Source organism: Electrophorus electricus, chromosome 1 (assembly GCF_013358815.1).
Source record: "Electrophorus electricus isolate fEleEle1 chromosome 1, fEleEle1.pri, whole genome shotgun sequence".
In the NCBI taxonomy this organism is placed as follows: domain Eukaryota; kingdom Metazoa; phylum Chordata; class Actinopteri; order Gymnotiformes; family Gymnotidae; genus Electrophorus; species Electrophorus electricus.
This window is the reverse complement of record NC_049535.1, coordinates 5,341,845-5,365,000: the sequence shown is the minus strand read 5'-3', so window position 1 is coordinate 5,365,000 and position 23,156 is coordinate 5,341,845. Positions and strand designations below refer to the sequence as shown.

The window sequence follows — 23,156 nt, the reverse complement described above, 5'->3', positions numbered from 1 at the left end:
AAAAAAAAAACACTCTTCTATGAGGAAGATTGCACAGACATCTCTTCCCATGGCCTAAGGGATATAAACGTGTCATACACTGTTGACCACAGAGGTGCCCTTTTTTAATTAAAGATCCTTGTTAGGCTCGACTTGACACATCTGAGCCACCTCAAGGTGATAATCAGATGGTGACTTGGTGTTGAAGTGTTATTTTGAGAGCTGGGGAACGTATAAGTTTGTATGCCTGTGTCTGGTGTGTATACAAGTTTGTGTGTGTGTGTGTGTGTGTGTGTGTGTGTGTGTGTGTGTGTATGTTTTTGTGTGTTTGTGTGCTGCACAATCAGTAAAACCTTTGGTGTCCCAGGAAAAATGTTGAAAGGCTAGATAACCAGCTAAAGAACATTTTAAAGTAAACACAACCTGTTTATGTTTTCAACAACAGACTATTGCATTAACTCTTTACTGTATTAATAACATGACCTTTCTGTTACAAGTTTACTTAACTAATTTATTTATGTCAGTGTCTCTTTTAAGATGTAGCTGAGTAAACAGAGGGGTTTACATTTTGGCATAGCTTTTTGAGTTAATATTTGAAAGTTATCTTGGAAGGGTTGTGTAAACCTTGTTCCAAATCTGAGCAAATTTTATTGTCCAGTTGAATGGCCTGACCTTTGAATAAGCAGTGAGATAGTCATTTTGGTGCAATGTTGCAGTATTGTTGGTCATAAACAAATTGGCTGTGAGAATTGTAGTGCAGGAAGGTCAAACTAAATACTCCACATTTACTCTCTAGTTAAGCTTATGGCTGATATTAAAGCATTAAGAGTTGTTGTAAACCAGACTGCATGAAGTTTCATCTGTAGGCATGTGAACGTGATGGATTTTGCATAATGTTTAGGCTATGTGACTTCTGTTGTAAGGTTTGATTTTAAGGAGAATAGGGAGGTGCCTTATTGACACTGATAACATGGACATTTCTCTTCTTGTAATTAGGAGCAACTGCATCTAGTGGAAGTAACAACCTTGAATATTGATTTGGTTGCTCTTCTTGTTATGTTGGTCCTGAATTAGGCAATATTTCTAGTGCAAAACCGATAGTTGTTTCTTGAGGCAAGTAACTGGAAGTAGTATGTGCTGGCATTTTTGACAGTTAGAATTTAATTAAGCATGCAGAACATCTCAGAAAAAGGTCACACTGAAATAATAATCTCTTAATTGTTTATGCATGGACAAAAAAGGAGTGAGAGGCAGAGAGGGGCATGAGGGCTTCCATATCACGTTGGGGCGTACGTCTAGGGTTTTTATGCTTTCAGATGCAAAAGAGTACAAAAACGTTGTCAAGTATACATTCAACTCACATCCCAACATCAAAAATAGCTAAACAAGTGCTACTTTGTGGCCATCTTATTGCAGGTGCACGGCACCGCAATTTTTTGTATGTGTCTGCAGTCTCCACCTTAGTTAAGTTTATTGCATGAAATATTGAATACTTCCAATCCATGAACAAAACTCCTTTGATCTTCATTTTCTAGGTCATGTAAAAAGCCTGCGTGCCATGAATTTCCTTACCCCAACACATTTATAATTAGATCCACTTTAATTAATGTTTTCTCTAATTTCAAAGCCTAATTTGTGCTCAGAGTGCTGATAGTGAATTGTGTTTTGAAACAGCACGGTCAAAAGGTACAGCTGCGAGTTAGGACCATAGCCGGATGTCTATAATGAAATATACCATAAGTGTAGCCATGTGACTTGACCACAGCTGTAGCATGTGATCAGTGGCCCTGGGCACTGATGTCATCAACGTCATGAACTCTCAGGCTATTTGAAGGAAAAATGCAGGTTTAGCATATTAGATGATGAGATTTACAGACAACATACCACAAAACTTTGGATATCTACCAAAGCTTGTGAAGGTAGTTCAGAAAGGTTTTTTGAGTTCATGTCTGGATAATAACCTCTTTCGTCCCCTTTGGTGTTAAGTGCACTCTCTGAATTAATACACGAGCAATCATTTCACATTATGTGCAGAGCATGCAGGACCAGTGAATGACTGAATGAAAACTGTGTGCTGTAGATTCAGATTTCATGCAGGTACCCCTTTGGGCAGTTCATGAAGGGTATCATTAACCTTCTCAGGGTAAATAGTTAGCTTAGCTTAAATTCATCATGTGCATAATTTCCATTGTGTCACTGCTAGCAGCAGTCACTGCAGCACAGCTGCATGGCTTGCGCAAAGTTTCACCTCTGAATTTTTCTCGTACCATATAAATATGCTAATCCATTATTGCATTTACTCCAGGCCTAAGTATTCAGGTGCTGCAGCAATGCATGGGGAGCTCTCTTCAACCTTTCATTTATTTCCCTTAGGCAAACTCTCTGCTGGCCAAATGAATTTTTTAAAGCAAGGTTGTTTTTCCTCACAGATTTTAATGCCACTGAATATGTGAATAGCAATTTTACTGTTCTTTCCCTCCATGGTTCATCTATAGAACTTGATTTTCTCCCTATAAATGTAGGCCATGTGAAGCAAAGTGAACAGATTGGACTTCATGTGTATGTGGACAGTAGTAGCATTTGGTGATAGTTCAAAGCCAAATGAGTGATGCTGATCATTAGTTTCTAAGCATAGCTAAGATACCTCTCCTTGGGCATTCATTTTTTAACCTCTTTCACATGGAAAGAGTTGTTTACTTTCACAGCAGCAGAAGGAATACTTCACCAAAGAGTGGGAATGGAGCAAAGCTGAATGGAGACCAGCTTTCACATGCACATTCAGCACTAACTCTCATCTTGCATTTACAGCACTGGGCAGTCACTCTTATCCAGAGTGACTTGCATGTATTTATCACTAGGACAGCATGGGTGCTCCATGGAAATCAAAACTATGACCTTGACATTGGTAGTGTCTTTTTCAACCTGCTCTACAAGGTATTTCTTGTTAGCAACACTATAATTTGTGATTCTGAAGTACTCTATTATTGCACCTTGTTCAAAGTCAAAAGGTGTGTGTAATTCCCCTTATCTCCACACCATTAGCACAAAAAGCTACATGATTTCTTACCAGGAACGTCTCTCTCGCCATCGTATTGGAAAAGCAGTGAATGCTTAAAGATTTAATGCAAAGATGAGCCGGGGTTGTCAGCAAAAGACTTGTCCTGCAAATAACATCCATAAACTCACCAAGTAGCCACTGGTGTGCGAAATATGAGCAACTGCATGTTTGCACAAGGCCTCCAGATGGGAAGTGCTTTAAACACACTCCAGTCCCTCAGCAAAAGGTTTCACAGATTTGCATGCTGCACGGCACTTTTGGCTGTGCGCCAGTGCAGTATGATCATTTATTTAATTAAAACCCCCTACACTGCACAAGGCATGACGAGACACATGGCACTGGAGTGCTGGCTTCCAGGACTGAACCTTGTACAAAGTGAACTATCTGCTGGAATGATTCAAAAGTGAATTTTGTTCCGTACTGTTCATGATCGCCAAACATTCTGTAAGAAAGTTTGAGAAATAATTGTGAAAACAATATGAACAATATGAACATTAGGAACAATATTAATATTACAGTTGCAATTGCAGTTATGTGGAATCCTTGATTATTTTCCACTGGTGGGATTGTCCAATAACAGCTGGACTACAGTCTGAGCCCTTTGAACATCACAGCAATAACATTTTGTTTTGCAGAGTCAGAGTTAATTGACTTTCACTTAGGCCTTAGCAATTAGTGTGCATTGCAATTATCTCTTGTTTACATTGCATAAGTCCTAATTCTGCTGGTCTCCGAGAACTTTTCAGTGGTACAGGCACCATGCAATGCTCAATTTAGAGGCAAGACGCATCAAGCATGATAGAGAGAGCACTACATGACAAAATATCAAAAAGGATCGTTGACAAGCGCATATGCCTTGAATGCTCACTTGGTGGTTTTTGGCATGGCAAACTCTGCTAGCTGTCAACGGCATGGGAAAACAAACTAGAAAAGAAGTTATTCCTGACATGAAGCATGCTTGCTGGCATAAATGTGCCTGGTGTTCAACTCTACTGCTACGATCTCTTGCCCCCTCCCATCTGCCATTCCACTGAAGGTGGTGACGCATGCCACCAGCTGTCAATCACTTTGTGATACCTTGTATTTCTATTAGAAAGAAAATTGTAGGGCTATTACAGTAACAGAAGGTGAATGCCTCCATGAATGGTTTGAGATCAGATGTTTTGGTTACCTCCAAGTGCAGGCTTTCAGAACAGTCTTCTCTTGCCTCCGCACCTAGCACGCTGGGTGATGCTGCATGGCCCGGCATGAGAAAGCTAGTGTCCATCCATGCCTTGGCTCCCCGGTGCTTGGGACACTCCCTGGCTTGTGGAAGCCAATTATGCTCATTTTCATTTTGCATGGAGACAGAATGTGGACGAGGATGCAGATGCCATAGCAGCGTTTGCATCTGCCGTTCGCAGCCACAGCTGAAGGATAATGGTAGCATCATGGTCAGGAGTAGTAATGACACCCCACAAAGATGATCTGTGGATCATTGATACATGGTCGGGAGGGGGGACCCAAAAAACAGAATGCCCTCATTTACAAGTTATAGCAGCACAAGGTAAAGTGCTTGCATATGTTGCCTTTGATGTCAGAGCTAGCAGCAGTTTGAATCGCGAATACTGCATGCTGAGAAAAGCTGCACACTAGGCGGTTAGGTCATCAGTTATGCTCTCTGTGCTTTGGACACCACTCGTGTTGCCATGAATAAGTCAGCAACTGTGCCCATAGAGATGCCTCAGTCATTACAGGCTCTGGGAGATATGGCAGTTTGCTATAGCCTGTGGTGCTTTATAGACAGCATGTTCAAAATGAACTTGCATAGGAAGACACCTTGGTTCTAAAACATGTATAATTCAAGCCTTTTTGATGTGCAAATGCATAGATATTACAGAGAGAGAGAGAAACACCAATGACTAGACTGAATATGTTTAACCAATGATACAATGTATTCATTTTCATTCAGATTTCTGTGATGCAGTACAGTGTTAAAATATGACATGATATGCCATGATTTGAAATGACACTATGCAGGACACAACTGTCAACTAAGATATTTTATCAGTTACTCAAAAACATGAATAGTCAAGTTTTTGTTATGTAGTAATTGTCCATAACATTGTACAGTATACGTGTATTTTAAGTTTTAATCACTGTCAGATTGGGGAAAAAAGGTAAATTTTCAGTCAAACTATATCAAATTGCAAATGCACTAATTTGCAAAGAAGAGTTTTTCAAGGTATCATAAAAGAGGCAGATCTGTAGTAGGGCTAAACAGTGTAGTGTTATTTTAGGTTTCTGTAAATAAAAAAACATTTTGAAATGAAAAAAAAAACCAAACAGTCAAAGATTGATCCAGATAAAATATTCCCAAATGGAAGTACTCATTACAATATTGGAATATATTGAAACACACTGGCGATGAAACCTACATAATTTTGACCAAAGGTATTTATCTTTAGCTGTAATTCATCAAAACAACCCATCTCACTGAACACTGAAGACCTGTTTATTTTAAATCATTTAAATCATGATTTTTATTTGTTAGAGGACTTACTTGAATATTGCAACCCTATGTGATATCAATATTACCAAGGCCAATTCTGTAATAATGATTAGTGAACAACAATATATTGTGATGCTCTAGTCTGTAAATATAAGTTTACATTTTCTTGACACTTTGTCCAAGGCAACTTGCAATTATGACTGTCTACAGCTTGAGGCTTTTCTCAGGGACCCAGCAGTGGTAACTTGGCAGTGGTGGGGCTTGAACCCACAAGTAGAAGTCAAGTACCTTAACCACTGAGCTTTTCCCTTTTTGGTGTGCTGATGCATTTTTGTATGTTAGCTGACTGATCTCATAGTCAGTCAACTTACCAGTCAATAGTTTTCATGTCAATAAAAATTTAAATCACTTTAACATTAATGCGTGTGTGTGTGTGTGTGTGTGTGTTTTTGTTTTATTATATTTCGGTATTAACCTCACCACATCTTTGTTTTCCTTCATTCGCCTCTGAGGATGTTTCCCCATATTTCCTGTTACTGAGGGTTAAAAGCACGTTACGTTACTCGGGTTGATAAAACCTGACGGTAACCGTGCAACGCCACGCAAAAGGGATTTTTAAAATTTTTTAACTTATTCACAAATTCACCATGACGATAATGTCGCAGCACATTCAAGTGCCTAAGGTGAAAGCCAGTCAAAATCGACTTGTAAATGAATCTATACATCTATACACCAGTTGACAGACAACTGCCTAAGCCCAGTTGTGACAAGTGTTAAGATGAAATCTGCCAGTTGCATAAAAGTGTGCCTAACACATTTGTAAATTTCACCAAGACAGGCATGGTTGCACTGAGTTAACTTCAGTTCTTCTAAATCAAAGCAAAGCAACAAATTGTATCTCTCCTCAGTCTATACAAGTTTGCCATTATGCTCACTTCAGACTGACCAAAAAGTGTGTCTAATTTGTCAATTAGTTCAATGGGTGCAGAAATGTATTGATGACTTGCATGTGTGACAAACCAGTGTTAAGGAAACACTGACGTTATCCCATCGACTTCAGCTGCTTAGGGAAATTTACCTTTGGACAGGTCCAGATGAGATTATTACGGAGCGGTGTTGTATTATGAATCGCTGTCATTTGTAAATAAGGACAAATGAAAACGGTAAAATGCACAGGCAATCCACATTTATGAATAAGGAAACCTGTCATCGCTGTGCTATTTGCTGTTAACATTATGTTAAAGTTGGCGATATGTCTTATGAATGTGGCTCAATGTTGTTTATTTTCATAGCTGGATTGTTTAACCTACTATACCAATAACTACGATTAATCAAGAAATCCAAAATATTTTTAATAGTATCATAAGGTTAATGGAAATATTGATTAGCGCATGATCGCATCAATGCCTCACTAATCATATATTGACAGAAAATGGCACACAACATCTATTATTTAATATGGGAATATATACTATTAATTTTGTGGAAATCAGCATTCCCTAGACACTAGCTAAGCCAATACAGCTAAAACATTGCAGCACTTACTGACGGTGGATTTGGTTTCCCAATGGCACTGCTGTGTTAGATTATTATGGGACATCACATAAGGTTGACCTCAATGCAAAACCTCAGTGCAATACTGCGTACACAATAGAACTCTAGGTTGAAGGCAGTATGGAGTTGCCCAGGAAGTTTTTTTGTATGTGACTAACAGATCCGAGTATTGAAGAATATGTAATTCATACAAGCCTTTTGTAGATGTAACAATGTTTTGCACCAGGAAAGTGCTGGCTAAATTCCTCCATATTGTCTCAGTGTATGGTGACATAAAAATTGATAGGTTTGAGTAGAATGGTTCTTCAATCTTGACAAAATCCAGCCTGCTAATAGTTAATTTGGGTCATATATAAATTTCTGTTGATTGAACAAGTATTCTGTGGAAAGATTATTTGGGCAGTTTTTTTTTTTTTTTTTTTTTTTTTGCATTACAGGTAGGATCCTGATTTTAGAAGGAAGCAATGAAACAGTTTATGAATGAGAAATGTGTGGTGGAATTTGGTTGCTTTCTGTAAATCCAAGAGCTTGTTAATCTTATCCAGGCTGAGTTCCTGATCCTCTAGTATTGTTGGTGACCTTTTCATGTGGCTTTTGTGTGTGACATTTCAATCTAGTCACCAAGAGGAATTTCAAGATGCTTACTTGACTACCATCTCTATGTTGTGACTTTAAATTTGTGACAGAGCTACTGTGTGAGAACCATTTCATTAACACCTTAGTCTTTTGCATGTTAGAAAGCAGATTAAAGTAAGTAGTAAGATCATGTTTTTATTTTTGAAGGGTTGACTTTTCACACAGCTTAATCATCTTCAAAGCCTTGGTGTTCTCTTCTGACACTACCACCACAGTGGAGGAGTAAAGACACATTATGTGAAATATGCATGAGACTTGTATGCATGACTGTGTTGACGTATGATTGAATCGGTTCACCCTGAGATGTAGGGTGATGTTGTAGCTTATAGGTGTTTTGTCCTTTTGTTTTGGATTTTGTGTTCTTCACCTGTCAGAAAGCTGACCAACACTAAATTTAAACAGAAGTCCTTGTGAACAGGAACCGCTTTCCTCATTTGTGGTAAATAGTAGTTGGGAGAGTAGATGTGGTATCATTTAGTAATTGGTGAGAACTCAAGAATCCAAGTTTTTTTGGGTTAGGAATAGGTAATATGTAATGTGTACTCACAGTGCACTAGCAAAACCCCAGTGAACAGTTCACACAAAACTATAAGAGAAGACACAGGGAATTTTTTTAACGAATGAGATGCAGGTTAAGAAGATATTGAAAAATTGGTCAAATTAAGTTCAGTTATTATTGTATATCTATTTTTCCTGTTATGTGTATTCATATGATATATGCTGGTGCCAGGTGTTTTGCTCTAGGGTGCAGCAACCTTGATATTTTGTTACACACTCCACTGTCTATCATTTCTAACTTCTTTGTTCAAAACCTTTGTGAAATGTCTTGTATTTATGCATGGAAGATGTAAAGCCTGGCTCAAAATGTGAACCTACCAACAGATGGAGAGCAGATGTAATTTCATTGGCTAATCCACTGGAAATTCTGTGTGTTACACCTGTTTCTGCATCTTGCATACATGCATTTGCATTCAGGTAAAAAAAGAAAGGAGGCATGGTTTGGATCCTAACAAAACACACCAGTCAGGGTTGAAATAAACTAATAAAGGTCAGGTTGTTTTTAATATATAAAATAGTTGTTAAAACATTGAATACCATTGTATGGCTGGGCCATATGCCCATGTTTCGTGTTAAACTTCAAGGAGAAACATACCCCAAGGGAACTGACTGTAACTAAAGAATTTAAAGAACTGGGAAAGATTGCATTAGACATTTTTAAGAAATATGTAAGTGCAGTATTACAAACAGGTCTGCTTTGCAACTTTTTCATTATTGTGTTCATTGTGCAGCAACCAACATCATCGATACGTATTTCAAAATCTCAACTCTTAAAAAGAAAGAGTTCCATTGCCATACAGTACCCCTCAGCCAAGTGAATTTGACGTTTTCAAACAGAATTTGCCCTGTCCTCAAAGCTTCCAGACATTTTTTTCTGTCTCTTTAGAAGAACCCTACACGGCATGGAGAGAACGTAGACCAAGACCTGGATAAGGCTTCTTAGACAGTGTGTTTTGACTTAGTGTTCTCCCATCAAGCCATATATATGTCAGTCATGGATCATTTGAAAAATCATGTGTTGATTCAAATACTGGAAACAATAAATGGATCTGAGTGGAGATTATTGGGCAGGGGGGTGGATAACAGTCTTAACCATACGATGAGATTGATATAGGGAGAACAGATGACTTAAGTAATTTAATGGCCCAGTTTATCACATCTTGGGTTTTTGTGTCTGAACAGGTGCTGTTAAAAATGTCTTTAGCTGGGATGCCTATGTCAACAAGCTAATTGTGTATGGGCAGGACTTAAATTGAGTATAGCAGTGTTTTTTAATTTAACAGAGTAGTCACCTTCTATGCTCATGTTAAGCTCATTTTTGGTTTTAGAGAATAGCTAACTGTTAAATATTTATCATGATATCCCTGGATTGTAATTGAAAGCTCCTTTGTTCTCACCTCAGATGTGCTCAGTGTCTCTGATGAGCCACGTATGCCACAGGCACATGGTTAAACAGGGCCCAGCAATTGACTGCAGTTCGTTTTAAGGCAGGTCGCTTAGTGTAATGCCTGGCTTGTGTTAGAGAGAGGCCACTATCAAGGCTCTTTGGGGAAATTACAGGCCTAAGGATGCTGTCTGAAACAAGGGCCAGCAAGGCACTGCGGCCTCCCCTGTATTACATTAACTGCAGTGCAACTCATTTGTTAAGTGTCACCCTCTCCTCGGCTGTAAACAGAAACATTAAATCTACCAGATCTACTGCACTGGACTCTGCTTTCAGGGGATTGTGGGGTTGCCAGGCAGAGTACGAGTGTGGGCGTGCCCGTGTATGTGTGTGATTTTTTTACATTTCCTTTACTGTGTGGGGGTTGTCTCACAGCACCACATCTGATTTCTGTGTGGGAGCCCCTTTTCGTTGCTGTCCAGGGTGTGCTTGTTTAACTTGGCAGGTAGCAAGAGCCCTCAAAATAGCACATCAAGCTGTTTTGCATGAGCTGATATTAGCTGCAGCAGAATGGCATTGTATAATTTAAGATGGGTGTAGCGTTTATGCAGGAAGATTTACAGAATTTTAAAAAACTACATAACTGTCTTTAATTGCATGGTCATGTCTCTCTGTTACCTGTCTATGAATTTGTCCTTATTGTCTAATACTTTGGAGAACAGAATGTTTGCTCTAATTACTTTGTTGTGTTGTGTGCAAACATTCACACCCTCGGGTCATCAGCTCCATACAAGAAAAATTGCAACTGTCACGCACTATTTTGTATGTATTCCTCAGACATTCGCTAATGCTTTTCTTTCTTTCTTTTGTTTACATTATTCAAAACTCCAGCGACATTCCATAGGATAACTGCACCAAATGTTGATTTCATCCTTGATTTTCTTTCTTGTTCCTCTTGCAGACACATAGAGAACTGGACAGGACTGCAGATTCTAAAGGACGTTGACATGGAGCTGTATGCTGGATTGCAACGGCTGTGAGTATACCAACAGCTGGATTCAAGCAGACCTGTTCACTACATTCAGTAGTTCAGTCCTCTGTATGCTGTATGTAAACACCATCTGTATGCAAACACCACAAAATCTGGTTAAAGCTTATGGAAATCGATGGGACTCATCTGAGTTAGCCTAAGTGACAGAGGTTAATGGTTGATTTTCTTTGTTGTGTATGTCATGCAAGTAAATTAAGGAATAACAGCTCAGATCATTTGAGGTTGTCATGTTCTGTAAACCTTAACAGAAACAATGCAAAGGTTTTACAGTGTATCTTGTAGGACAAGGACAAGTCTAGTGTTAGGAAACAACAACAAATACCATCTGGTATTTACAGCATGAAACAAATCTTCGACCACATTTGACCACTCTAACATTGTATATCCCAGTTGAGTCCTCAGGGACCTGCAGACAATCTATGTTTTTGCTCAATCTCAGCGCTCAGCACAACTGTACAATATATTCATTGTTCTTGGTAGTTAAGGTGTGTTGAGAGCTGGAATAGAGCAAACAAATGGACCTTCTGGGGATCATCAGAGAGACGGAGTGTGGAAGTGAAGTGCGCTCATTTCCACCCGCACCGATTAGCATATTTCTCATTAACATTACACTGTCCCCTTTTGCCATTGGTGGGATCTCCCGATGCATCCCATGCCGGGGGGCTCCCTAAGTCCCCACCCGTGTTTGAGTCAGTCATGGAGTCTGCTGAAGGTCAGGGGATGGTACCTGCTTTCATTGAACTCTGTTACCATTTCTCAGTAGATGTTAGCAAGCCAGGAAGTGTCACAAATTTAACACAGGACGAGTTAAAGTATAGTCTTACACTGCAGGTCAGCTTAGCCCTGAGGCAGGGAAGGTAGGGACAGTTTACTTCCTTTTTTATTTGCATTAATCAGTTGAAATCGCTGAGCGATGTGTTGAAATGGGATTGGGCTTGTTGTGAGTACAGGGCTAAGGGAGTTTCTAAGCTTTTAAGCTCTTACTACTTAGCCAAGAAGCAAGATGCATGAAGAGGAAATACCTAGCATTTTCCTTGTCCTCTCCACCATGTATGCTGACAGAACCTGTTATAGTATAAGGCATCATAGTCATTATAATAAATGTACATTTGTAATGATTACAGATCACTTGATAAGAGTAGTCACTTTTTGCATTACCTTTCTGCAATAAAAGCACCATGACTGCCGATTTATGGCCCTTCAGGTGATGCTGCTCATTCTAGCCGCTGCAGGAAATCAAGGTGAAATTGTGGTACCCTGATGATACCATTATTCTAATGATTCTCTGAAAATCAGCCTGGCAGGTCCTAATGAACTGATAGCATTCTCATTTTGTAATGTTTAACCTGAAACACCTCTGCAAATGGTCAGTAACAGACGTCTAGACAAAATGGCCCGCTGCGAATGAAGGGCAATATGGGCAATACAACAAGAATAATTGATCTGTGTTCACAGAGCAATCAGGATGAGGCAAGTTTGCTCATCTCATCTATTATGACTTTCCTTTCTTGTGTTTGATGCCAGTTGTGTTTTCATTTCCCAGGACTATCACAAACTGCAATCTACGAACGATTCATGCTCGTGCTTTTGCACAAAATCCCCATCTTCGTTACATGTAAGTATTATATATTATATGTAATGTTACATATATTTACTTTTTAAATGCTTAATCTTTTTATATTTGATTTTACTGACTAATTAGCATTATTAATGGAAGAATGACCATGTTATTGTTATTTATTCAAATCAGTCAGAGCGTCACAATACTTTCTGGTGATCCTATTGGTTGGTCGCATCCTTTTTGCTCATCATTGGCTGCCATGATCATGTCTATGCATGAGCGCTCCAAGTGGGTAGTAGCAATCTCCATTACTGGCAAACAGGCAGGCTGAGCTGGAGTAGCTCATCAGCATTTAATGAATGGGATAAAAGTCATTAAAGAGGCTGCCTTCACTTGAGTCACAAATGGAGCAGATGGACATGCTAATTGTGGAGTCATTAAGGATGGGTATGGGAGCTCCAGCGACAACGCTGATGATCGCTTATGTCTTATTTCAGAGCAGAGCTTTTTCAGGGATTGAAATGCCAGGGCTAGATGTCATAGTGGACACCTAGTCTGAGAGTCAGAGTCAGTTTCGTAGATTAAATATTGTATTGCATGCAGTTTAAAATAGTATCATTTGATTTATGTGAAGTGGTTAGTTACCTGTAAGTGTCTTGATTAACCCTATGAAAATCAAAGTGAGAGGTATACAGTTTGGGAATTGATTAATTTTTGGAATGTTAAATTTGCCATTGATATAATTGTTTCCCCTTTTTGTCTTTCTGAATATTATCTTAAAAATTTGCTTTGTTCTCCATCTTTATTGCAATAGACAGTTTTTACTGACAGACATAAACAGAGCAACCTTGTTTAATTTACTGGTAATTTAGCTTTAAACTGTTTGAAGGCTTGAACCTTCAGTCCCACAGCCAGTTCATCAGACTTAAAATCAATTCACCAATCAGCTGTTTTAACATAGCTCATGCACGCCTTCTATGGATCAATCAATCCCTTTTCCTTAAACAGTTTTTAACCTCATGTCCATCAGTTCACATAAATACAGCGTTTCTGTTGCTCTTGAATTCCATGGTTCCCAAGCAACCTATTGCCACTTTCTCTGTCATGACTGTTCTTGATCCTCATGGCCCTTTCTTAAGCCTTCAGTATGTCCTGGTGATGGGGTTCCGTCTGGGTGGTTAGACACTGTGTCTCCTTTGCGCTCATATTAAGGCACTATAAATCTGAGGGGCCCATTGTCATAAGGGGAGGAGGAAAGGTCACGTCCCGCCGGGAGGGCTGAAAGTCTGCCCCTCATTAAGTCTGTCCCAGCCTACACCATGCTCTATTCTAAAATGTCACTTTAGTGAAACTGCTTTCAATGTCACCTCATTCACTCAAGGCCAATTATAAAGTGTTTATCCTCACCTGACTCAGTCGGGCTGCTTTGGTATGAGAGCTTCCCTTGTGGTGAGCATTTTGGAACACTTTCACAGAATTTAGATTAAATGTTAATATTTGAAATGTAAAATGAAATATAAAAGAAAAGAAATTGTGCTGACAGTAACATAGCTCTATATTTAATGTGTTAAGACCATAAAAAGATCTGGGGCATAGGGTTCAAATTAGAAAGGACTTTTTTGTAGTGCCAGTTATATAAAGTTTAAGTTATATAAAGAGTGCAGTAATATATACTTTAAACCATATTTAAACCAAGTATTTTTGTATAATACATAGTTTATACTGAACATTTAGATGAACATTTAAAAACTTCATCTAATTGTTGCTATGTCTTCCTAAATTAGTTACCAGCATTATTGGTGTCATTAATGAACATATGTCATCATAGCTCATCAAAGTATTTTTGAAGTACATTTCATAGCTTGATAGGACTGCTAGTGCCTATTTCATCTGAATTTGAGGAAAAGTCATGATTTTTATTAAAAATAGCCCAACTGGGCCAGATGGGCAGATGTGATCAAGCAGTAAACTTGAATTATCATCCACAGTGGCAGATACTGGCAGTAAACCTCCTCACACTTACCAACTCTTACCTGTAGCTCCTTTAATGAGCAATAATGTACTACAGCTCGAGTATAGTGCAGGAATGTGAAATGTTCAATAAGGCTTACAGTCCATAACAACACACAAGAAAAAAAGATATAGGCATTATACAAACAAGGCATTAGGCAGATAGGCAATAGGCATAGTGCAAACAAGTACACAGCACATTCATGAACTAGTGAACACAGTACAATTCTGCTAAACAGTGGTGGCAATGCAGTGGAGACATGTAGTGCAGGAGCAAGACCTCAAAGTTGGAAAATTGAGGTGCTGCAGGAGATCTAGTGCTCTAGCTTTGGGTGTGTTTGAGCCCTGCTGATGGAAGGCTGCTCATGACCAATGTTTTCTGCTGCAGACCTCAAAACCCTCTGTATGATTGCTGACCTGACACTCACTGCCCTCCTATGCACTGCAGCTCCATCATAGCACCCTGTAACGCCACTGGTCAAGACATTCTTAGTGGCATTATGGTGGAATTTTCTGTGTTGTCCTGCTTGCTTAGCTGTCTCAGGAAGTGAAGGCGCTATTGAGCTCTGGCAAGAACGGCAGTGGTGTTCTCTAACCAGCTCAGCTTCTCAGTAATCTGGAAGCTAAAGAACCTGACAGTTTTGTCTGCACATCAATAAATGGTAAACAAAAGACTGTGACTCTATATATGTATCCTTAAGTCCACAACAATCTCCTTTGTTATAGTTTCTAGTACGAGGCTGTCAGTATTGGAGCCTCTCCACCAGCTGTACCCCTTCACTTCTGCGGGCTGGTTTATCACTACCCCTGATAAGCAGTCTGGAGACCCCTATGTGGAGGATTAGAGGGGATGAGGTTTTGCTTCCAATCCACACAACTTAGACTCCGCCTGTCAGGATGCCCAGGACCCAGCGGCAGGTGGAGTTGGTGAGGCTGAGTCCCCTGGGTTCGACCACCAGCACTGTGTGATCACACAGCAGTCTAAGCTGAAGTCAATAAATCACGTCATGGCATCGGTGTTCCACTTGTCAAGGTGCTCAAATGTAGCGTGAAGGGCCAGAGAATCAGCAGTGGCCTGTCATTCCTGTGAGCAAAGCGTCCGTTTGTTCTATCAGCAGTCTTTCCACATACTTCTTTCCATGCACTTTAAGAACCTTGAGTACCACCTGCAGTAGTGTACACAGGTGGTGTTCATTGAGACATGGCAATTCAGAAACTTTAGGCCAGAAGTATTATAAAATCTGGACCTTGAATCTAGAATCGGATTTTTTAAATCACTGGTAGTTACATGAACAGTTAATTTAATTGGATGACCACTTTATTACACCTGCTCCCAAGGAGGGTGGAAAATCGGTAGTTCCAGGCCCTCGAGAGCTGTGATTTGAATACTTTTGCTGTAATATGATAGCGTGATTGTGGACCACTGGAAGTGGATGGTGACACAGTGGACAGGAACAGTGACAAGTGAATATACCACAATGAAAAAAGGGTTATTGACTTGTTTATAAAACCCAAGAGGGGAAGCCATTATGGTAAACCAGTCTTGTGTGGCTTGTGTGGCCATTCCAGCAGTACCTCTTGTTAATGCTTTTATAAAGTCTGACTTTATAATCCCTTTTCAGGCATTTGATGTTCCTCTCCAGATGTACCTGGATCTCCAGTACATCACAGCAAGTCTACATTTGAAGCTCTCAGACCACTGTTTCGCATTGACATTGATATTATTGTTAAACCTCAATTTTCATGGGTTTGCTTAATTATTTTGGTTTCAACCCAGATATAGCAAATATCAACACAGTATTTGGTATAATAATTGTATATTTGAGGTATGTGTTTGAGTTTTTGAACACACTCCAGACCTTACATCCAAAGCAGTCAGGAAAGGCTGTGCTCCATCTCAGAGGACCAGCAGTGCAGAGTGCTTTCCATGCTGGGGCTTGGAGGGGGGCTTCTGGCTTCTGCTTATATCCTGCTCGCAGCTACATGGACACGGTGTAGAGGTCTTGGCACTGCGTAATATGCCCCATAGATGGCTGTGCAGTGCTGGCCGAGCTTGTACCAGCTTCTGGTAGCGCTGGCAATGCACTGGTGAAATTTTGGAAAAACCTTCCTAAAATTGTAGGTATTAAGATACACCATGATAATAACATATGGCTACTTCAGAACTGAAATTTCCATCTGTTTATCCAACTGTACATTTTGTTAAGCGCCATAATATTGTGGCGCAATATTTAACCGCTGTTAAAATATATTTGAGTGAATAACCATTTTATCATGAAGTACTCAAAAAGTTATTCTTGTCTCATCCATTCACAAGTCAGAATATAACCAAATAGTGTGGTTTCAGCACCATGGAACAGCACTTTGGGGAAGAAGGGTTATTTACACATGCCTGTACATATTACAAATAGCACAATAGTAAGACAATCTATATTCAAAACTATATATAGTGTTAACTAAATGACTGCAGTATAATACAATAAATACACAGGACAGTATGAATCAAGTTATGACTGACTATACAGAACAGCAAGATAAACCAGAGAGCATAAAAGTGTGGTATTAATAGCTGAGCAGGTTGAATTGGGAAACTATGTGATTGTAAATGATTATAAGTACTCCGGAGCTGTTGAAGAGATGAACCCTTTAACAATGCCTGTGTGGTCACCTGAGTTTTACAAGACAGCAGATCTCCACCATGAATTGTAAATGCGGCGAGCCACAGACAAGTCATGGATGTTTGCATTCAGCCAGGCCACAGTAGAACAGTGTTCCCTCATGTATCACAGAGAAAGAATGCAGCTCTGCACATTTTCTGCCTTATTAGCAGTGTGGGCCTATTAGCTTTGTTTGTTTCAGGGTGGAGGCTGTGAAAGGGAAAGAAGTGGTCCATGGGAGAGAGACTTGGACGTAAAAGTTTTGCATTTATACAAGTGAATCAGCACACTGACCTTGCGCACTATTTATCGTGACGTTTGTGTTAACGTGTCAGAGTGAATGAGGTCATTTGGAACCACTCACAACTGCTCAGGTCATGGGCATAACTTTGTTTTGAAAAGTCCTGACGGCTAGGATGGGAAAGTATTGGATCTAATTCAGTTCCCTTTCAAATCAATGTTCTTTTTCACAGATAAAGTCCTGAGATGTGCACATTCACTAAACAGTTAGCTCATTTAGGCTGCATTTTACTTACTCTCCCACGAAACCCATTTACCACCATAACTGTTAAACTGTTGTCTATCATTTGACATAAACAATATTCATCTGTGGTTTCATGTAGATATACCAAATATTACTTTATACACAAACTACGTTAAATGTGGTAACGAAATGGGAAAATTAAATGAAACGTTAACTTTGCTAGCTACTGTTTACGCTAAAAATGTTATGCCTCCTCTCTCTAAAGCCTTATTAGTAACTTGAATAGAGCTTCAATTGGTGCCAGCAATGGTCATTTATAGTCTTTAAGAATATTCAAATGCTAGAATGTTATTTGCAATCAGTACCGTGTTTTATGGCCATTTTCCATCAGTTTGCTCTTTAGAAGAATATGGAAAGCAGCAGCTTACCTGCCCTCACTCCACCACTCCGTGTAAAATAAACACTCCGTGTAAAATAAATACTCTGTTTCCACAGAATCTTACAAGTGCTAATCAGAATGAAAGACATCATGTGCTGGAACACTACATGGTAAACTATGTACATGCAGCAAACTATTTTACATTTTCAGCAGACCAGAGTGGTGCGGAGCATCCCCAGAGTAAAAGATGCAATTTCACTGGGCATGTTTTCCATCAACCTGAGCAATATCTTTTTGAGTGTAGGTTAATAACCATACTTCCTTTTAAGTGGTCTCACTGTTCTCATATATAAAGTATATTCTAAAATATATTACAAAATTGATTTAGTTTTGTGCTAAACTCTTTTTACTAATGGACCTATGAGCAATACATAGCCGTATTATCAAGTAAGAGATGTCAGACCTAATCATACTATGAGCTTAGCTTGAGAGTAAACACTAGCTTCCTCTGTAGTTCTTAAGTTTTTGTGGTTTCCTGCTCCCATAAATAGCCACATCGCTACTTTTCCTCAGGCAAACAGACCACAACAGTCTGCAGAGGAAAAGGTTTTTTCATGTCATAAGTGTCTTTGACCGACTCCAGATGCCATTTGGGAGGATCTATATATTGTTCACTGAGATAAGAATGGAAGCAAAATAACTTTTGCAGTGTCATTGTGTCCAATTTAGATTTGATCTATACAGCCCCTTTAACCACATTTGAACGTTTATTGCTCTGGTGAATGTTTTCAAAGTTGCCACATTGGGCAGTGGCATAACTACTGGAGGAACGGGGCCAATCACACTGGGGCCCAAGGTCCTGGGGCGGCGGCGGGCAGGGCCCACAGCAAGTGGACCCCCTGCAACTGGGCCCCCTACAATTTTAGCTGGGCCCTTTATGTCAGGCTTATGCTACACATGCGTGATTCATGGCCAGATCCTTTAAGTTAACAATATCCCTCAACAGCTATAATGCAGTGTAGAGACTTTAAGTAAAAAAAAAACAAAATACAAGGATTTTAGGCAACAGGGTTAGAAAACATTAGCCACCTGCACAAAGCTGTAGTCTGCTCCTTGACTTAGTAAATGTTGGGCTTGTTTAATGCATCATCGGTTGAGAGAGTGACTCTTTACACCACTCAGCTTAAACATCTGCTGCTTTACACCTTGTGACATTTTTGCCCCTCTTATTCCTAATGTCTACCATCCATTGTAGACAGACAAACAAATGGGAATTAAACTGATCTTTCAAAGTTGATATAGTCATTTTTTATAACTCTAAAATGAAATATGCATTTTATCAGAATATGCACATCGCATAGTAATTGTCTGTTCTTGCAGTCATGTGTTAGCTAAATATGATGTATATTTATTGTGAAGGTAGTCTAGCATAAATATTTAGGTTAACATTAGAAGAGGCTTTGACTTTTTGTGTACTGCGTGGTGTACTGGTGGTAGCTGTGAAGATGTTAAGGAAATTCAAGTACAAAAGTGGAGCTCAAAAGTGAAAAGAAACATGTGAACAGTTGGCTGAATGAAACGGACTTAACTGGATGCTTACTTCAGAAGACGAGAGATTTAATTGTATGGCTGTTCTGTCCATTGAAAATGGAAGAGACAGGATTTTTGCAGTCTATTGTAGATGATTTTGTGGAGTGCAAATATCTCCCAGTTATGCCACTGGTTGTGTGAAAATAAACATTTCTTTGATATTCCTGACCAATGCCAAGGTTAATGTGTACATTAATGGCTATGCTATGCTGATCACTATGTTGACAGGGGCTGTTGTTTTCTTAATCCTACAGCTCAGTGCTGAATTGTTTCATGCTCCGCATTCTCTAACCACTAATTCCTGGTCTGTTCAGACTGCTGGTTTCACTGTTTGACACAGTTAAAGAGGGAGAGGCCTTGGGTCTGATCTAGTCCTCATGAAGGAGCCCAATGTGTTGTGACATGCAGTGTGTGTTCAACCACTACAGGGCGATGGCATAACAGCTGGAGATGCTCATCAGAGCAGCACACAGTGACTCCCCCCCACGGAAAGCTGGGCATCGCACCACAGCTCTGTTCTCGGATCAGTGGCATGTCATATGATCTTAACACAACTTGCAGGAGGTTCTGGGAATATCTTAATTTCCCCATAGTTGATGAATACTAAGGTTTCCATGCAAGGGGGCACCTTGTGAATTCACTTCTGTCTCTTTGATGCACTGACACGATGCGTTTGTTTTGTTTTGTTTGTTTTTGTTTTGTTTTTCTCCTGAGCTGAAGGATTTTGGCTGTGAAAGATAACAGGGATGGTTCCTCGCAAGCCAGGCGAGCTTTCGACAGTCTTTCTACTGGCGGGGACATGGGTGAAATAACAGCACACCTCTGGGTGGTCTAGGCGAGAGTAGGCTGCTGCATCTCAGCCTCCCTCGTTTGCTGTCAAGGCCAGCCATTTTGGACAGGGAGCCGCACGTTGCCCTGCATGCACAGCTTGGAGGGGGCACCTGGCGGATGGCCTGTCAGCACCACCCAGAGCTGGGCGACAGGCAAAAGGATCTCACCTCAAGATGCCCACACCTTGGGGGAACCGCAACCAAAGACGCCTTTCATCCTCTCCTCATCTACTCACCTCTGGGGGCCACTTTTTAATTATACCCAGGCTGGCTGCCAGTTGTGTGACACATAGGAGGAGGGGTATTCCTGTACGCGTCTTTCTGTCAATAATGTCTGCTTCCCTCCTGGGTTGAAGAGGAATAGCTTTGTCAGCACTCAGATTTAGAGCAATAACACTGTGACATTGGTGCCAAGGAGGACTGAGAGGGGAGTGAAAATTGGTAGAGTCTTTATTCTCCATTACTACGCAACTCAACTGTACTCAGAATTAAGCAGAACTGACAAAGCAGCAGTAATAACTGTGTAGGTTATGGCAGGAATAACGGGTGCTTGAGAGCAGGTACAGGCAACGGCTCAGGTGCAGGACAACTGGCAGCACAGACGCAGGTACATGTGGGCTTAAATAACGGAGAACAGGAGAGGGTAAACAAGGAACAGGTGTGCACAATAACCAATAAGTGGGTGATTGGGACAGTGGCAGGTGTGGTGTGGTGTGGTGTGTGTGTGTGTGTGTGTGTGTGTGTCTCAAGCAGGGTGCCTGGCACACCATGACACACACAACATTTGTTGACCCATTTTTACCCAGTTTCTTCATAGCCACAACCCAGCACAGTACATCTGCCTGCTGTTGTGCCTCCACAAAACCCAGCTAAGATGAAAACCAGCACATGTCTTCTCTAGAGTGTGCTAAACCAACCATTGTGTCAACTACAATACAAAAAGCATTGTCATTTTTCTGCACAAGATCATGAAAGTCCTCTCAGTGAAAACTCAGCCATTCGCTTCCTTAAGAAGTCCTGAACATGAAGGGCACATTCCACGACTGGGATTCAAATCTGGATCTCTGGGTGTACCATTCATGCAAATTTTTCTTCCCCCCACCCTGTTGGTTATGTTGTGTTTTAAGGAATTATCTGAGTTGTTTACATGGTTGGTGCTGTGCTGCACATTGGTCTTTGTAATCAGGCCCTCTCAGTGTGTTCTTTTGAAGATTTTACTTTAACTATAGAGCCACTTTTTTCCCTCTCCAGGAAAAAAAAAGATTTTCTCGCCTTCTGTATGCTGGCTTCATCCACAAGAGCCTCTTTCTGGTCATTTACCCAAAAAAAGGTTTCCCTGGTAAAACCACAGGCAATAATTTCAGACCTGCATAGCATTTGCCCTGGTGCTCAGTGTTGTGAGAGGGGCAGGGCTCGGTGTTGCTACCCTGCTCTAAATTCATAGACTTGGTTCTGAATTGAAGAACCAGCAGCCCCTTACATAAACAATAATATTTAAAGGCTATCAGATGTTTCACACTTGACTTATTGGAAAAAAAGTTTGTGGTTTTTGTCTCTCAGTTATGTAGAATAGTTGTAAATTGCAAACGAGGCATGTGGGTATACCTAGGAATTTTTGAGTATAAGGACTTTGAATTAAAACAATATAATTATCACTTTTTTTCTGTTGGCCTGTTATATGAGTGTTTTTTTCTGTTTTCAATATGCATTAAATTACACTCTATCCTTGGAATATGTGCTTTAAAGTGTAAATATGTGTGTTTCTGTGGTACCTCATTTTGCTTTCCTCAAGGAAGCTGATCATGCAATATTAATGGTTTACCACATTTGGCTGGTGCAAGTTTAAAACTGTTTATTCTGTGACATCTATAATTAAATCTGTTCTGCAAATAATCTAATTAAAAGTGGTGGAAGATTGAGAAGAGGATTGTGCTCTTTCGCTTGGTAATATAAGGGGTGACATGTGCCCAGGTCTGCTAGGCTTGTGGTGACTGATGAGCTCGTTGTTTGCCATTTCGGTCAGCATGACAGATCTGGTGCCAGCGACTCGGAGGAGGCAGATCTTTGCCCTGTGCGATATCGCAAGCACATGCTGAACTTGTACTGGCAGTTTCCTTCATGCCCTTCCTGAGAGAGATCTCTTCTTCAGCCAAGAATAGCAATCCAGATCTCTGTAATGATTTAAACATTTAAAAAAACGATAATAATAATTCCTCAACTCTTAATAAAGTGTGAAATGTCGCTCATCGACAAATGTAAAATGTTATACGTCTTTGAAGAGCATACTATGTGCAAAGGGATGGTTTTGTCTGTTCGCTGTTGTGTGGATCACTGGCCCCATGTCCACAGAGAAGGTTAGAGCACCATGCTCTTTCATTAGATGTATGGTGCTTCCATGAGGATTAGGGAATCAAAAGCATATCCTGTCTGTTAAAGGGAGCTCATTGTTGAGTGAGGGCAGCCCACTTGTTCAGATTTTCACAGGGGCATGTTGCTTTTCCCTACACTGGGCCCCAGCACTCTGCCAGTTCCCCCCACTGCCATCTGCCCTCCTCTTCCAGCTCGTCCGAACAGCTCAAGATGGCAGGCCCAGGTGCCAGGGCATGGCAGCTCGGCGGATGACCACTTCGAGTTGCTGAGCGGCGCTGGCCCTCTGCCAGGCACTGGCGCGTCCATGACAGCTCGCCGTTCATTACTGCCCTCTCACACCACCGACACCCACACGGCTGCACCAGTGTCAGTCTCGGAGGGCTTTGTTCTAGCCATTGGTATCCTCAAAGGTGCAGAATAAAATTGAAAAAAACAAACAAACCTGTATTGCAATGACAGCTCGCCTGTGGAACCTAGATGCTAGGCCTGTATGTGACTCAGGGAGCCGAGGGGTTGTGTGGTTAGTGTGGGCATAGCAGCTGATGAGAGTCTGGATTGGTCCAT

At 40.4% G+C, this 23,156-nt stretch overlaps 1 protein-coding gene across 1 annotated transcript in view; it reads left to right on the top strand.

Annotated features, from left to right (window-relative positions):
* Positions 1-23,156, top strand: part of ntrk3b (neurotrophic tyrosine kinase, receptor, type 3b) — a 78,218-nt gene that overhangs the window by 5,304 nt on the left and 49,758 nt on the right. Inside the window, exons 2-3 of the mRNA XM_027004547.2 lie at positions 10,622-10,696; positions 12,255-12,326. Of these exons, the coding sequence (XP_026860348.1) occupies positions 10,622-10,696; positions 12,255-12,326 (147 nt within the window). The remainder of the gene's footprint in view (positions 1-10,621; positions 10,697-12,254; positions 12,327-23,156) is intronic.